This window comes from Bufo gargarizans, chromosome 2, assembly GCF_014858855.1.
Source record: "Bufo gargarizans isolate SCDJY-AF-19 chromosome 2, ASM1485885v1, whole genome shotgun sequence".
In the NCBI taxonomy this organism is placed as follows: Eukaryota; Metazoa; Chordata; class Amphibia; order Anura; family Bufonidae; genus Bufo; species Bufo gargarizans.
This window is the reverse complement of record NC_058081.1, coordinates 298,144,492-298,162,168: the sequence shown is the minus strand read 5'-3', so window position 1 is coordinate 298,162,168 and position 17,677 is coordinate 298,144,492. Positions and strand designations below refer to the sequence as shown.

General features: G+C 49.9%; 1 protein-coding gene across 1 annotated transcript; it reads right to left on the bottom strand.

The window, feature by feature from the left end:
• Positions 1–2,422: 2,422 nt before the first annotated feature.
• On the bottom strand, positions 2,423–7,816 carry LOC122925769 (cytochrome b-c1 complex subunit 10). Its single transcript, XM_044277117.1, has 3 exons — positions 7,752–7,816; positions 7,546–7,679; positions 2,423–2,584 (listed from the first exon to the last, which is right to left on the bottom strand). The coding sequence occupies exons 1-2, from the start codon at positions 7,799–7,801 to the stop codon at positions 7,559–7,561; spliced, it is 171 nt and encodes a 56-aa protein (XP_044133052.1). The 5' UTR covers positions 7,802–7,816; the 3' UTR covers positions 2,423–2,584; positions 7,546–7,558.
• Positions 7,817–17,677: the final 9,861 nt, after the last annotated feature.

Here is a 17,677-nt window from a genome sequence, read left to right as displayed (position 1 = left end):
AGTCAGGGACAGGACTCATCTCAGGTTAATTTGCATATGTATCAAATCAGGTTTTTTACACAATAAAAGCACACAGAGCTATGGGGACTGGGTATTGCAGATGTGCTAGCGGCCATCTAGCAGCCCATGTTCTCAGCTCTATACATAAAATCCCGGTGACAGGTTCCCTTTAAGCATTTTAAGTTTAATATGGTCCGAAAACGAGACATTTGGTTTCTTGACGAGAAACAGGGGAGAGTAAAACCCTTTTGTCACCTCCTGCTCTGGGACCTTTATCAACATTCTCTTCTCTATTAGAGAAAAGACTTCTGCAACGACAGCTGACTGCTTTGTGGGATCTGACCGGTAATTTTTGACCACAAATCTCCCCTCTGGAAAGCTTTGAAAGTTTACCCCGAGGCCTTCCCTTATTACAGAGTTTATCCATGTGCTGTCAGAGATCTCCTGCCACCGATGGGCAAAAAGAGACAGACGACCTCCGAAAAGGGGCGTGGCGTCATTGGGTTTCAGGCATCTGGCCCGCAAAAAAGAACCCCCCCCCCTCTTTTTTTTTGTGACACCAGCAAACTTTTTTGCTCTCCCCTTTTCTTTAAATCTTTCTTTATTAAATCTAGGATGGAAAGACCTCCTGGGGGCTTGACTAGTGGAGGAAAAGCTCTTTTCCTTGTCGGAGGCTTTTTCTAGGAGGTCGTCAAGGACGGGGCCAAACAAAAACTCACCCCGACACAGGATAGCGCAAAGCTTAGCCTTAAAAAGGAAGAGTCTCCATTCCAGCCCTTTAACCAAATAGCCCTATGGGCAGTGTTAGATAAGGCCGAAGCCCTAGCGGAAAACCTTGAAGTCCGCAGAGGCATCAGCCAATAAATCTAGGGCATTGTTTATAATGGGGAAGGAGGTAAGCAACTGTTCCCTAGGGGTACCTCCTTTAATGTGGGCCTCTAACTCCTCCATCCACACCTTTAAGGATCTAGCAACAGACGTAGCAGCAATAGCAAGTTTAAAAGCTGCTGCTGAGGCCTCCCAATTTTTCTTTAAATAAACCTCTGCCCTTATGTCTATTGGGTCCTTAAAAAGGACCTTTCACCAGAATAAAACTTCTAAACTAACTATACAGACATGGGGAGCGGTGCCCAGGGATCCCCCTGCACTTACTGTTATACCTGGGCGCCGCTCCGTTCTCCCGGTATTGCCTCCGGTATCTTCATAGTTAGGCTCCACCCAGGGGAACCTGCCGTCGGCTCATTCTCCCATGCGGTAGCGCTGGCCAATCACAGTGCTCAGCTCATAGCCTGAGAGAGAAAAAAGCCTCTCAGGCTATGAGCTGAGCGCTGTGATTGGCCAGCACTGCAGCATGGGAGAAGGAGGCGCCGGCAGGTTCCCCTGGGTGGAGCCTAACTATGAAGATACCGGAGGCTATACCGGGAGAACGGAGCGGCACCCAGGTATAACAGTAAGTGCAGGGGGGTCCCTGGGCGCCACTCTACATGCCTGTATAGTTACTTTAGAAGTTTTATTCTGGTGAAAGGTCCTCTTTAAGGGAACCCATATCTTTAAAGAGGAGAGCATTTTTCCTGGACATCTTAGCCACAGGAGCATCTATTTTTGAGGCCCTATCCCAGGGGCCGGAGACTTCTTCATCAAACAGATATTTCCGTTTAACAGAGGAAGGAACAAAAATCTTCCTATCGGGTCTTTTCCATTCTCTGGCAATTACCGCCTGAATGGAAGACTCCTTACACACCTAGGCAAACAAACAAACATGACCCCATGAGCAATACTAAAAATAAAAATCTGCCGGGGAATGGCCCCTCTTACCCCACCTCGGTACCCATGTATCATTGGTGGTCTCAGCACGCTGAACCTGCTCCATTCTTTCACACGGCACAATCAGCCAGAATGCGAAATTGCCAGCTCTTTTCAGTCAGCATGGCAGTGAGCTGGCTGGGCTTTTTATCCTCTGTGCGTGCTGCCAGCTCCCTCCCCTTCCGGTCCGCAGCGACAGCTTCCTCCCACCGCTTGAACCCAGAAGTAGATGCAGTGGCTGAACATGCCAACACGGCCGCAGAAATCCCAGAAAGGTCAAAACTCCCCAGGCTCCAGGAAGGGGAGTGGAAGGTGAGGGACAGAGACTGGAGCCCAGATTTTAGCAGCGGCTCCCCATGGAGATTTACGCCGCCCGGGGTAACCCTCCTCACCACATTAATTGCCCGCAGCTCTAGAACAACTGCATACAGTGGTTTGGATTTTCTCCTGCCTCTTAGGCCAGGAAACAGAACTGAGGTAGAGGGGAAGATCCCTCTTTTAAAAGGCGGTTCTGGTTCCTGTCTGGAGGAGGAGGCGGTCTCTCAAGGGGTGCTGTCATAGGTGAAAGAGAAAAAGAAAGAACCTGTATATAAAAAAATAAAAAAACATACAAACCTAGTCTCAACCAAACTGTTTTATTAGGAATAGTGCAAGAGAAGTTTCTTTATAAATAACTTGTATCGGTTTACATGGACGAAACTAGTACAGGGCCGCACAAGAGTCTTGGCATCCAGCGTTCACATGTGTGTCTCCAATCGTAGGAATCCTAAAAGTCAGTGATCTACAAGAAAAGCACAAGCCATAAGTCTACTTTCCACACAGGAGCTCACGGGTGGCAGATTCATCACACAACATGCAGGTTCTCGGTGGTGAGCCCTGATGATGGTAAGGCCGATCTGAATGGTGCTTACAAATGCAGATATTTTATGATGGGTGGCACCTGAAGGGTTAATAGTGGCGGATCGCAGCGCGCATAGAGGCTGGGTGCCGGGTATGGAATATGGCCGGCACCCACAGCGCAGCCTGCATTTGTATTAAGCATAAACTATATTCATTGGTGGTACAGTGGCCACAGCCCCTCCCCTCCTCATCCCTGCTATCATGCTATCAGCCCATTGGTGGCAGCGGCACAGGGGGAGGGACTGCCTCCTTATCCCCGTGCTGTTGAGAAGAAGAACATGGCACGCGCTGACAGCAGCGTGTCCCATGTCAGTTGCTCGTAGAGTTGTTGCGATACCAAATTTTTGGTTCGATTTTGATACCATAAAAGTATTGTGATACTCGATACCACGCGGAAAAAAAACCAACCAAAAAAGCCATGTGCATTCCGGATTTTAAAAAAATGGCGAATCGCGCAGTTTTTAGGGTACTTTCACACTTGCGTTTTTCTTTTCCGGCATAGAGTTCCGTCACAGGGGCTCTATACCGGAAAAGAACTGATCAGGCATATCCCCATGCATTCTGAATGGAGAGTAATCCGTTCAGGATGCATCAGGACGTCTTCAGTTTAGTGATTTTGACTGATCAGGCAAAAGATAAAACCGCAGCATGCTACGGATTTATCTCTGGCAAAAAAAACTGAAGACTTGCCTGAATGCCGGATCCGGCCTAAAAATGTGAAAAAAGATACAAGACGGATCCCGTCTGTCCACATGACAAGCAATGCATTTGTGAGACGGACTCACAAATGCTTTCAGTCACATCCAGATCGGCGGATCCGGCAGGCAGTTGATCCGATGACAGAACTGCTTGCCGGATCACACTGCCGCAAGTGTAAAAGTAGCCTTATTTATTTTTTCTGTTCCGGCGTTCACCGCATAGATTTTTTAAAAAAATATTTTAATAGTTTGGACTTTTCTGACGTGGCGATATGTGATATGTTTATTTATTGTTTATATATTTTATGTGAAATTGGGAAAGGGGGTGATCTGCAAATTTATTTTTTTTACACTTTTTAGTTATTTTTATTTAATAACCATTTCCCCTCCTTAGGGGCTAGAACCTGTGATCTTTCATCCCTAGAGCTCTATCAGGGTGAATAGGACTTCACACTCTCCCTGCTGCCATGGTAACTGACCGGAGCCCCAGGATTACACTGCTGGGGCTCCGATCAGAGCCTGCCACTGCCATCAATGAGGAGGGGGGGGAGGGGACCCTGCGGCCACTGCCATCAATGAGGAGGGGGGGGAGGGGACCCTGCTGGCCACTGCCATCAATGAGGAGGGGGGGGAGGGGACCCTGTGGCCACTGCCATCAATGAGGAGGGGGGGGAGGGGACCCTGTGGCCACTGCCATCAATGAGGAGGGGGGGGAGGGGACCCTGTGGCCACTGCCATCAATGAGGAGGGGGGGGAGGGGGACCCTGTTCTGGCCACTGCCATCAATGAGGAGGGGGGGGAGGGGACCCTGTGGCCACTGCCATCAATGAGGAGGGGGGGGAGGGGACCCTGTGGCCACTGCCATCAATGAGGAGGGGGGGGAGGGGACCCTGTGGCCACTGCCATCAATGAGGAGGGGGGGGAGGGGACCCTGTGGCCACTGCCATCAATGAGGAGGGGGGGGAGGGGACCCTGTGGCCACTGCCATCAATGAGGAGGGGGGGGAGGGGACCCTGTGGCCACTGCCATCAATGAGGAGGGGGGGGAGGGGACCCTGTGGCCACTGCCATCAATGAGGAGGGGGGGGAGGGGACCCTGTGGCCACTGCCATCAATGAGGAGGGGGGGGAGGGGACCCTGTGGCCACTGCCATCAATGAGGAGGGGGGGGAGGGGACCCTGTGGCCACTGCCATCAATGAGGAGGGGGGGGAGGGGACCCTGTGGCCACTGCCATCAATGAGGAGGGGGGGGAGGGACCCTGTGGCCACTGCCATCAATGAGGAGGGGGGGGGAGGGACCCTGTGGCCACTGCCATCAATGAGGAGGGGGGGGGGAGGGGACCCTGTGGCCACTGCCATCAATGAGGAGGGGGGGGGGGAGGGGACCCTGTGGCCACTGCCATCAATGAGGAGGGGGGGGGGGAGGGGACCCTGTGGCCACTGCCATCAATGAGGAGGGGGGGGGGAGGGGACCCTGTGGCCACTGCCATCAATGAGGAGGGGGGGGGAGGGGACCCTGTGGCCACTGCCATCAATGAGGAGGGGGGGGGAGGGGACCCTGTGGCCACTGCCATCAATGAGGAGGGGGGGGAGGGGACCCTGTGGCCACTGCCATCAATGAGGAGGGGGGGGAGGGGACCCTGTGGCCACTGCCATCAATGAGGAGGGGGGGGAGGGGACCCTGTGGCCACTGCCATCAATGAGGAGGGGGGGGAGGGGACCCTGTGGCCACTGCCATCAATGAGGAGGGGGGGGAGGGGACCCTGTGGCCACTGCCATCAATGAGGAGGGGGGGGAGGGGACCCTGTGGCCACTGCCATCAATGAGGAGGGGGGGGAGGGGACCCTGTGGCCACTGCCATCAATGAGGAGGGGGGGGAGGGGACCCTGTGGCCACTGCCATCAATGAGGAGGGGGGGGAGGGGACCCTGTGGCCACTGCCATCAATGAGGAGGGGGGGGGAGGGGACCCTGTGGCCACTGCCATCAATGAGGAGGGGGGGGAGGGGACCCTGTGGCCACTGCCATCAATGAGGAGGGGGGGGAGGGGACCCTGTGGCCACTGCCATCAATGAGGAGGGGGGGGAGGGGACCCTGTGGCCACTGCCATCAATGAGGAGGGGGGGGGAGGGGACCCTGTGGCCACTGCCATCAATGAGGAGGGGGGGGGAGGGGACCCTGTGGCCACTGCCATCAATGAGGAGGGGGGGGGAGGGGACCCTGTGGCCACTGCCATCAATGAGGAGGGGGGGGGAGGGGACCCTGTGGCCACTGCCATCAATGAGGAGGGGGGGGAGGGGACCCTGTGGCCACTGCCATCAATGAGGAGGGGGGGGAGGGGACCCTGTGGCCACTGCCATCAATGAGGAGGGGGGGGAGGGGACCCTGTGGCCACTGCCATCAATGAGGAGGGGGGGGAGGGGACCCTGTGGCCACTGCCATCAATGAGGAGGGGGGGGAGGGGACCCTGTGGCCACTGCCATCAATGAGGAGGGGGGGGGAGGGGACCCTGTGGCCACTGCCATCAATGAGGAGGGGGGGGAGGGGACCCTGTGGCCACTGCCATCAATGAGGAGGGGGGGGAGGGGACCCTGTGGCCACTGCCATCAATGAGGAGGGGGGGGAGGGGACCCTGTGGCCACTGCCATCAATGAGGAGGGGGGGAGGGGACCCTGTGGCCACTGCCATCAATGAGGAGGAGGAGGGGACCCTGTGGCCACTGCCATCAATGAGGAGGAGGAGGGGACCCTGTGGCCACTGCCATCAATGAGGAGGAGGAGGGGACCCTGTGGCCACTGCCATCAATGAGGAGGAGGAGGGGACCCTGTGGCCACTGCCATCAATGAGGAGGAGGAGGGGACCCTGTGGCCACTGCCATCAATGAGGAGGAGGAGGGGACCCTGTGGCCACTGCCATCAATGAGGAGGAGGAGGGGACCCTGTGGCCACTGCCATCAATGAGGAGGAGGAGGGGACCCTGTGGCCACTGCCATCAATGAGGAGGAGGGGACCCTGTGGCCACTGCCATCAATGAGGAGGAGGGGACCCTGTGGCCACTGCCACCAATGATTTTAATACTGGGGGGTTGAGAGGGGTGGGCACACTGCCATCAATGATTTTAATGGGGGGTGGGGCACACTGCGCCACCAATGATAATTAACCCTTAATACAGGAGGAGGGTACTGGCAGCAGATCAGTGGCAGTTAACCCCTCGGGGGGAGGGAGAGACTGCTTCCTTTTCCCCTGCGCTGCTGAGGGAACATGGAAGAAAAAAAATGGAAATCCCAGTATCGTATCGATACCGGGACAAAAGTATCGATTGGGTATCGAAATGTCGATACCCGGAACAACCCTAGTTGCTTGTGTGCGAGAGGCAGAGCAGCGGAGGGTCTAGGCGCAAATGGCGAAAAGACTACAAAGTCTTGCCGCCATTTAGAAATTCTAAGTCGCATTAGCGACCATTTTGATCGCCATCTGGAGCGCCAAAGGTAGCTGACCACTGTGCTCAAGCATTCACAGAATAAGGCTGTAGATATCAGGGCCAACTCACATTTAGGTTCCCTTTAGTGGCTAAACATCACACGCTGTAAGTACCTTGTGACATCACATTCAAAGCCTCGATCCAAACTCGCCATGCTCCTCACTGGAAACGCCAGGACTAGAGTTATTAGGCTACTTTCACACTAGCGTTTTAACTGGATCCGGCAGGGATGAGCAAAAACCCTTCCGTTACTGATAATACAACCGCCTGCATCCGTTATGAACGGATCCGGTTGTATTATCTTTAACATAGCCAAGACTGATCCGTCATGAACTCCACTGAAAGTCAATGGGGGACGGATCCGTTTTCTATTGTGGCAGAGAAAACGGATCGGTCCCCATTGACTTGCATTGGGGGTCATGCCAGATCAGTCTTGCTCCGCATCCCAGGACGGAACTGAAGCTTTTTTCCCCCGGTATTTAGATCCTATGATGGATCTGAATACCGAAAAACAGAAACGCTAGTGTGAAAGTAGCCTTAGCTCATGGGATGTAGCTATTTACCATGTCACGTGACCCTTTAGAGGCTATGCCTCTGTGGTCAGACTCAGATATGGAACATAGACCTCACCCCTCACTATACATATATATATTAGTAAGCTACTTACACTTCTGCACGGATCATTTTTCCTGCTTAAACTTGCCGCTGATATATGGAACATAATCCAGGAAAAGCCGCCAGTCCGTAGCCCAGATCAGCCCGACAGCTCCCACCGAGCCCCATGTGACCAGCGTCGGAGCCCTGCAGAGAAACACACGGTGAGGACCACTACGCCGCCCCCCGTCCCGTATACGTACAGCACCAGCTCCTCACCAGCTTTTGGCCAGTTGCGTGTAGCGAGGTCCTAGCGCGTTCAGGATCATGGCTCAACTCAATGTGACCTGTGGCTGTGGAGGCAGCTGGGAATACTACCAACACCGCCCCGAAGACCCTGCCTAAGCTGCCCGGACACTGCCTGTCTGAAGGGGGTCTTTTCTGAGCACAGTTTCCCCACATAGGCAGACACAATCTTGCCTTGTACGATCAAATGGCAGCCGTTTTCTTTGTGATTCCGTAGTTCTGTGTGTGTTTATGAAGTTGTTCGTTTTTCTAAAGGAGGCAGGCAGTTTTTAGACAGCCTAAAAGTCGGGGGCTTCAAGGTGAAGCAGTCTGCCCAATGCAAAGCTAGAATGGAGTTGCTGCTGGTATGGATGACGTCACAGGAAGAGGAGGGGCATCTGGACTGGGGAGAAAGTTCAGAGCAATTTGGTTGAGAGCGGGTTGTTGCAGGGACTGAATGTTAGAAGTGCTGTTATTTACATGGGGCTGTGTTGGCAGGGCGACTGTATATTGTCAGTGGCTTTAGAGAGTGAGATATATATATATATATATTTTACATGGGACTGTATTTTTGAGGGGCTGAAGGCAGGGGAATTATGTTATTTACATGGGACTGCGTGTTGGAGGACGCCCATAAAGTGGAGTTCCTGTAGATTGGTATAAAGCGGTGTTCATAGGGAAGAAGAAGACTGACGTTATAAGCGCTTATGCAGTGCAGATCTCCGCAAGGAGAGCCTCATGGGATTAACCGCACATGCACAGGAGAACTGGTGCAAGCATGAGATTCCAGGGCCAGGCACCTGAATAGTGATTATGCTGACGCTGCCAATCACACCATGAGGGTAAAGGTGATGAGGAGGGTGAAGTGGGGCTCTGGGAGACTAGGCCAGCTCCCCAGTGCTCCAGTCAGATTTTTCATACAAATAAAAGCAAAGATTTTGTAGCGACCGTACATCCGTTTGCAGCAATAGACGCTTATTCTCCATGATAATTTCTACCGGGTAGTTTGCATTCTTTAACCCCTTAGTGACCACCAATACACTTTTTTTTTTTATAACAGTGTCTAAGGGACTTTAGGCTAGGCCATGACCTTTTTATGGTGACCCAGTCTATATGCTGCAGGGGTCTTCAGGGGGCAGGCTGTATCATACATGATAGGATTGTATACAGATGCAATTTATGTGCTTGCTGTTTACTGCACTCCCAACTTTACAAAATCTCAAAGAGGGACAATATGCGCAGTGAGCTTGGGCTATGATCACAGACAGAAATAAGTGGTTTCTGATCATGTGATCGCCGTGATACACAGTCTGTAATTATTGTTTAGTGAGCGTCCGTTACTGTCCGTCAGTGGTCATCCATTACCGTACCTGTCAATCAGTGGGCATCCATTACTATCCATCACACCGTTACTTTATACACCTCTTTGTTAAAAAAAATGAAGTATGTGATGTTGAATACTTTTATATTGATAAATACATGGGGGTGATACCTTTATTGGCTATCCAGAAAAAATCATATTGTAGGCTTTTAGAGCACAGAGGAGTCTTCAGGCAAAATTACAAATGAGAGCCTGAGAAACAGGCACAACATTTAGAGGATGTTACAAGAAGACAGGGAGATCCATTAGGAATTGGGAGCAGGAGCTCCATAGCACATCACTCTGCATAAGCCTGATATAGTACATCTATGTGAAGCTTTAGGAGAGCAGCGCTGGTACAGGAAGCAGCAGTGATGCCCCAGCCTGTACAAAGCTCAGTGCGGCCACAGCGCTGTAAAGGAGTACAGATTCTAAAGCGCAATGGATGCCTGAACTTCAATCGCCTATTCTGCTAGAAGTAGAAAAAAATAACGCTCCTTTTGCAGGTGATCAGTCTGTAGCACTGCTGAGGTATTATGGAAGCCCAGGTTGCTTTGACAGCGGCCTTCAGCTCGTCTGCATTTTTGGGGCTGGTGTCTCATCTTCAGTTTCAGAAAGCCAAATCCGAAGCCTTTTTCTTTCATCTTCCTCTTGACAATACTCCTTAGATTCTCTATAGGGTTTAGGTCAGGCGAGTTTGCTAGCTAATCAAGCACAGTGATACCATGGTATTGGTTAGTGTTGATCGAGCATGCTCGGCCGAACACCAGTTTGGCGTTTGTTGGCTGCTAGGCAGCCAATAAACATACGGGTAAGTACTGCCTTTCACTGTAATGCCGTAGCCATGTTGGTTACACTTACAAATCCTACACTACTGTACATATAACATTTAATATAAAGAAGGTGAGCAGTAAGCGACAGGGAAGTGGCCGTGATGCTGATGGTGCACGCATAGGCGGTGGCCCTGGGTGCGTTGAAACTGTGGCTGCTGCCAGAGCACAAGAAAAACAATCATCCACGATACCTAGCTTCATGTCCCAGTTTGCAGGGCGGCGCAGGACACCGTTCTCAAAGTCAGACCAGTGCGACAAGGTGGTTGTCTGGATTGCAGCAGATAATGCTTCCAGTCGGTTAAGCACCACCCTGTCTTCCACCAAATCCAGTCTCAGTAGGCAAGGGTCTGGTCAACACAATCCTCACCCTGATCCTCCTCCCTCCCTCCATGGAGAGTCTTGCCAAACAAGTGATCCCACACTCCGATATTTTGAGGAGCTATTTTCAGCGCCATTCCTTCATTTGGGCCTGTCGACAAGTCCACTTGAATAGGGACATGAGATCTTGTGCCCTGCCTCCCACACTCTTGAGCTTTCACAGTCACAAAAAGATGACGGTGGGGAACGGCAATTAGTGTTTCACGAAGTGGATGATGATGATGAGACACAGTAGCCAATAAGTCAACAGCGATTAGTGCCTCAAGAGGTTGATGATGAGGATAAGACACAGTGTTTAATAACTGAGATTGTTGTTAGGTCAACAAGTCAGGAGGATGAGCAGAGTGAGAAAGAGGAGGTGGTGGACAATGAAGTCACTGACCCAACTTCGGAAGGTGGTAAGCCGAGCGAGGACAGCAGTACGGAGGGGGAGGGATCCGCAGCACCACAACAGGCTGGAAGAGGCAGTGGGGTGGCAAAAGGGAGAAGGCGGGCCACACCAAAAAGACCTGGAACTGTTCCCCGGAGCAGACCCTTACGGAAATCTCTCTTGCCAAGGGTTAGGTGTTCCACAGTCTGGTGCTTTTTTTGAGTAAAGTGCGTATGACAAAAGAATTATAATTTGCAATTACCTATGCCATACAAAAATGAGCAGGGGCGTGAACACTAGCAACCCCACCACCAGCATGATCCGCCACATGGCATCAAAGCACTGTAATAGGCGAGCCGAATGCCTGGGTCCACAATCTGTGTCTGCGGGTCACACAACCGCCTCCTCTTCCCCTATGTTACGTGCTGGCCAATCACCTGTCGAAGGTGCAGGCCAGAATGCCTCCCCGCCCTGCAAATTCGCAAGCACCATCAGCAACCACATCCACTTCTGTGTCCCAGCGTAGCGTGCAAATGTCCTTACCCCAGGCATTTGAACACAAGCATCACCCGTGTCCTGACCAACGCAGTTACTGGGAATGTCCACTTAACCACGGACACATGGACAAATGCTTTCGGCCAAGGACGCTACATATCCCTGACGGCACACTGGGTGAACGTTGTGGAGACCGAGAGCGAGTCGTACCCTGAGATGGCACAGGTGCTACTGACGCCAAGGATTGCGGGACCTGCTTCCATCAGGTTTTCCGCCACCACCTACGTTAGTTGCTCCAACTCCCACTTCTCCGCCTCCTCCTCTACTTCCACCTCAGAATTATCCTCTTGCAGCACCAGTCAACCATGAGTCGGTAGCTGGAAGCAGTGTAGGACTGCAGTAGGGAAGCGTCAACAGGCTGTGCTTAAGCAGAGCTGTGGCAGGGGATAAGAGACCAGACTGAGCTGTGGCTCTCATCACTCAACCTAGAACCAGCCATGGTTGTGTCCGATATGGCAGTAACTTGGTGGCAGCTTTGGAGCTCGGCAAGCCACACACATCCCAAGCCTAGCCCACGTCTTTAACTTAGTGGTTCAATGGTTTCTCAAAACTTACCCCAATTTGCCTGAGCTACTGGTGAAGGTGCGCTGCGTGTGTGCCCATTTTCGCAAGTCATCTACAGCTTTGGCCAGTCTGTAAACGCTGCAGCAGCGCTTAAAATTACCAGCTCACCGACTGTTGTGCGACGTGAGCATGTGCTGGAACTCGATGTTCCACATGTTGGCCAGGCTTTGTGGGCAGCAGAGGGCAGGCAGTAGTGGAATACCAGCTGCAACATGGTCGTCGCTTTTCCAGTCAGCTTCCGCTCTTCACAAGCGAGGAGTGGGCATGGATGTCTGACCTCTGTGAGGTTTTAAGAAACTTTGAGGCATCAACACAGATGGTGAGCGGTGATAACGCTATTATCAACGTATCCATCCCACTTCTGTGTCAAATCAAACGCTCGCTGCTCACAATTAAGTCTGACGCTTTGCATGTGGAAGAGGTGGAAATGGGGGAAGATATTACACAGGGTGATAGCCAGACCACCCTCAGTTCGTCTTCTCAGCTCAAATTGGATGAGGAGGAGAAGGAGACGGTTGCCTCCGCTACAGAGGGTAGTACCCATGGAAGTTTAATTCCATCTGTTCAGCGTGGATGGGCAAAAGAGGATGAGGAGATTGAGAGTGATCCTCCTGATGATGACAGTAAAGTCTTGCCTGTTGGGACAATGGCACACATGGCTGACTTTATGTTAGGCTGCCTTTTCTGTGACCCATGTGTTTTACACAACGATTACTGGTTGTTCACCCTTCTCGACTCCCGCTACAAAGAGAATGTCTCATTTCTCATTCCTATGGTGGAGAGGACGAGCAAAATGGTGCAATACCAGAAGGTCCTGGTGTAAAAATTGCTCCAAAAATTTCCAGCTGACAGGGGCAGAGTACGTAGTTCCTTGGGCAACCGAGGAGGGGAGACGAGGGGAACACACATCAGTTCCAACAGAGGCAGGGCAACACTCTCCAAAGTCTGGGACAGTTTCATGACACCCTGCCAGCAGCCTAGTGTCACAAGGAGGGAAGATGGTGAAGGAGTACGTAGCAGACCATCAGCCTCCTCAATGATTCCTCTGTGCCTTACAACTACTGGGTGTCCAAGCTGGACACGTGGCACGAAGTAGCACTCTACGCCTTGGAGGTGCTGGCCTGCCCTGCCGCCAACATTTTGTCAGAGCGGGTATTTAGTGCTGCTGGGGGCATAATAACTGATAAGCGCATCCGCCTGTCAACTGAAAATGGTGACAGGTCGACCTATAAAAATGATCAAGGCCTGGATTGCCCCTGACTTCTCTACTCCACCAGAGGAAAGCTGCGGAACATAAAGGCACTTTAAATGTTTTTTTGTATAATGTACTTAATACACTGTATTCCCATGCACCCCTTCTACCACCAAAAAATGGTATATGGTTCAATCTTCCTTTTCTTGTCCTCCTCTTCCATCATATCAACATGCTGTAGAGGGTCACCTCACATATAATGTTTTAGAGGGTCAGCTCACCAGCAGGCCCTCAACCATATTGTTTTACAGGGTCAGCTCACCAGCAGGCCCTCGCATATAATGTTTTTGAGGGTCAGCTCACCTGCAGGGCCTAGCATGTAATGTTTTAGAAGGTCAGCAGGCCCTCACAATCTTTTAGAGGGTCAGCTCACCTGCAGGCTCTCCCACATAATTTATTCAATGGTCATCTCAGCAGCAGGCACTCGTCCCTAATGTTTTAGAGTCAGCTCTGCAGCAGACCCTCACCCCTAATGTTTTAGATGGTCAGCTCAGCAGCAGGCCCTTGCCTGTAATATTTTAGAGGGTCACCAGCAGGCACTTGCTCCTAATGTTTTTGAGGGTCACCAGCAGGCCATCAATCATAATTTTTCAAGGTTGTATGATGCCCTCCTTTATGTGTAATAAAAGGTGTATTGGAGTGCCGGTTCCTTATAATTTTTGGAAGCCCTTTTACTTAGTGCATAAGCTTTATGAGTGTAGGAGTCCCACTACCTGAACAATTGTACCACAATGTGAATGAGGCCCTTCTTTATGTGATATACAGGTTGTATTGGAGTGCCTATTCCTTGTAATTTTTGGCAGCACTTGCACTTTATATACAAGCAAATATACAGGAAAGAATGTTTCCTAACAATTTTTCCTCTAAAATAGATTTTATCTTCGGTTTTGTGCGTATTATTGTCAGTCTGTAAAAGTGGCGTACTACTCGGACAACATTGTTCCCAGCAGCGACCTGGGAGTCCAAGATGCATCCAGACATCCTCCCCATGCAGTTTCCGAACCATTTCGGTGGCGTTTTCATCAATTTCTGACCTTTTCCTATGAACCAGACACCCTCCCCTCTTCAGAACAGGGGTGCCTGGTTTAATGCTCGGGTTCTCCCATCGACTTCCATTGTGCTCGGCTGCTCGGTAGAGCACCCGAGCATCCCGAGGTGTTCTACTCGGGCACCTGAGCACTTTGGTGCTCGATCAACACTAATATTGGTACTTTTGTTAGTGTGGGCAGGTACCAAGTCCTGCTGGAAAATGAAATCATCATCTCCATAATGCTTGTCAGTAGAGGGAAGCATGAAATGCTCTAAAATATCCTGGTAGATGGCTGCGCTGCCTTTGGACTTGATATAACACAATGGACCAACACCACTGACTGATGGAACTTTACACTGGACCTCAAGCAACTTGGATTCTGTGCCTCTGGACTCTTCCTCCAGACTCTGGAATCTTGATTTCCAAATGGAATGCAAAATTTACTTTCATCTGAAAACAGGACTTTGGAAAACTGATCAACAGTCCAGTCCTTTTTATCCTTAGTCCAGGTAAGATCCTTCTAACATTGTCTCTGGGTCATTAGTGGCTTGACACAAGGAATGAGACAGTTGTAGCCCAATGTCTTGGATACATCTGTGTGTGGTGGCTCTTGAAGCCCTGGCTCCTGCTGCAGTCCACCCCTTGTGAATCTCCCCCAAATTCTTGAATGGCCTTTTCTTGAGAATCCTTTTAAGGGTCCATTCACACGTCCCTCAGTGTTCTGCGGATCCGCAAAACACGCACACTGGCAATGTGCATTCCGCAATTTGCGGACCGCACATCGCCGGCACTATAATAGAAGACGACTAATCTTGTCAGCAATTGCTATTTTATTGCGGAAACGGAAGCACGGACACGGAAGTGCGGATCCGCAAAACACAGACACTGGCAATGTGCATTCCGCAATTTGCGGACCGCACATCGCCGGCACTATAATAGAAAACTCCTAATCTTGTCTGCAATTGCTATTTTATTGCGGAAACGGAAGTGCGGATCCGCACAGCACATTCTGGCACCATTGAAAATAAAAAAGGCTGCACCAGTTACGCAAAATTGTGGAACAGATGCAGACCCATGGACGTGTGAATGGACCCTAAGGCTGCATTTATCCCTGTTGCCTGTGCACCTTTCAAACTTTTTCCTTCCACTCAACTTCCCATTAATAAACTTGGATACAGCACGCTGAACAGCCAGCTTCTTTAGCAATGACCTTTTGAGGCTTACCCTCCTTATGTTATGAAGGGTGTCAATGACAGTCTTCCCCATAATTGTGTAGCTTACTGAACCAGACTGAGGGACCATTTAAAGGCTTTGGAAATGTTGGCAAATGTTTTGTGTTGATTAGCTGATTAGAGTGTGACACCATGAGTCTACAATATTGACATTTTTCACAATATTCTAATTTTCTGAGACAGTGGCATACACAAAGAAGTAAGGGCCCCATAGCAAGGATCAAACCAGGCCCTCCACACAGGACAGAAGGGTTTCTTCTTAAACCCCTTTCACTGACCCTTGAGCCTTTTTTTCCACTGCCTCATTTGCTAACTAAGACTGGGCCACCATAGCAGTCGCATAGTGTGCCACTATGGTAGTTACTCCCCTGTTCTGAGATACTGGCTTCCATTAGCTATAAGCCATAATCATCAACATTAAAATAAATAAACACTTTAAATAGATTACTGTGTGTGTAATGAATCTGAGTATCACTTTTTGATTTGCAGTACTTAAATATAATAACTTGATATTCTCATTTATTGAGATGCACCGATATATAAGGGATTACAGGAGTGTACTAAAAGTTGGGGTGTATAGTGTGTATGAGAAGACTATATGGAGTTTGTGGTATGTACAGAGAGGTGTGGGGTGTGGTTTTTCTGGGGTGTGGAATGTGTGTTAGGTGTCCTCTTGTTGGGGCAGGTGCTCTGTGCGGTTTGGGCTGTCTAGGGTCACGATAAGGTATCAGCCACGAGGATGCTTATCTTGAGATTTCGGCTGATTTTCAAAATAAGGACCAGACTGATCTCAGATCCACGCCTCCATTCAGGTTGCAGGAGACTGAATGGTGGTAAGGGACACTGGTCTGCTGTATTTATTTCTATCCAATTCAGCTTTTTTTTTATATGATTATGTGTTATCCCTTTTAAAGAACCATTGTTTGAAACCTGTGTAATGAGGAATTTAGTTTTTTGGTGTTCAGCTTTGTAGAACTTATTGCATAGAAACTGGCCCAGATTTACTAATGTGTCTGCACCAAGTGGTGCAATATGGCGCATTTAGGGTTTCTAGTATTTTTCCAAAGATGCTCAACAAAGGGTGTAGCTAAGCAGAAACTAGATGTAGCTCTGTTGGAAAAGGGGTAGTACTAAGGTGCGGGTGGCCCATTTTGCACCAAAATGTCAGCACAATTCTAGCATAAAAATAGGAAGCCAACCAATAATTAGTATATAGTCCAAGAAGAGTCTCTATCCCTGCACTACATTTTTGACCCAGCCCAAGTCCCTGTGATAAATCTGGTGCACATCTAGACAGCTTGTCTAAGCTTACACCATCTATAGCAGGCATGCTCAACCTGCGGCCCCCCAGCTGTTGTAAAACTACAACTCCCACAATTCCCTGCTGTAGGCTGATACCTGTAGGCTGTTCGGGCATACTGGGAGTTGTAGTTTTGCAACAGCTGGAGGGCCACAGGTTGAGCATGCCTGATCTATAGGATTTGTAAATCTGGGTCATTGTTTTTTTTACTGTTGCATTAAAAGTTAAGATTTAATATTTAACAATATCAGTCACTAAATCAAAATTGTGTCTTCATCTCCAGACAAAAATGAAAACTTAACAATGCTGTATACTGTAGATTTTGTAGGCTTGTGAGCCTAAAGGGGTTGTTGACCTTTGTGGATGTTTTCTACAGAGGCCTCAGAGTGGCCGGACCAGCAGTGGTAATCATACTTGCCTGATCCCCGGCACTGGATTCAAAATTCATCGCTTCCTCAACTGCTCTGCAGGTCCGGGGTCTCAATGTGTCAAAATCCAGTTTGACATCCATGCAGGCTGGTGACGTGTATTGACGGAACATCACATTTCCAGTCCAGTGGAGACCGGAAGCGGAGATAAATGGAGCTCAGCACTGTGACCAGGGAGTCCTTTTTTTTAACCTTTGCACTCAGCCTGCACATATGAAAAGGGGCTCCAGTTCTCTAAGAGCCCATCCAACCACTTTTACACACTTCAATTTCCAGGGAACAAAGTAGTAGCCTGTCTTTAAAATATAACTCCATATAAATTAAGGTAAGACATGGCATTATTAACCTGAAATGTTAGGAAATTTTCACTAAGAGCAGATGTGCTATGAATTTTATAAGCGGATATTGCAGAAGATCCAGATTTAACAAGTCTCATCTACCTGCTGTGGAAAAATCAGGTGATGTGCAACAGATTTTTTATTGTAATTAATGTCCCGTGTGAATGTACCCTCTTTCTGCATCACTGTATTTGTGTTTTCTGAATCTCTGGATGGAGAAGCATTCCTCCTTTAGGCAACCTGCACACATTGTGGAAAATGTGCGTTTTTTTCCTTTAGG

Excerpts from the sequence above, each read along its gene's own strand:
- LOC122925769 (XM_044277117.1), bottom strand. The coding sequence starts at position 7,801 with ATGATCCTGAACGCGCTAGGACCTCGCTACACGCAACTGGCCAAAAGC. Across the intron at positions 7,680-7,751 it reads ACGCAACTGGCCAAAAGCTG|GGCTCCGACGCTGGTCACAT; the intron begins GTGAGGAGCTGG and ends GTTTCTCTGCAG.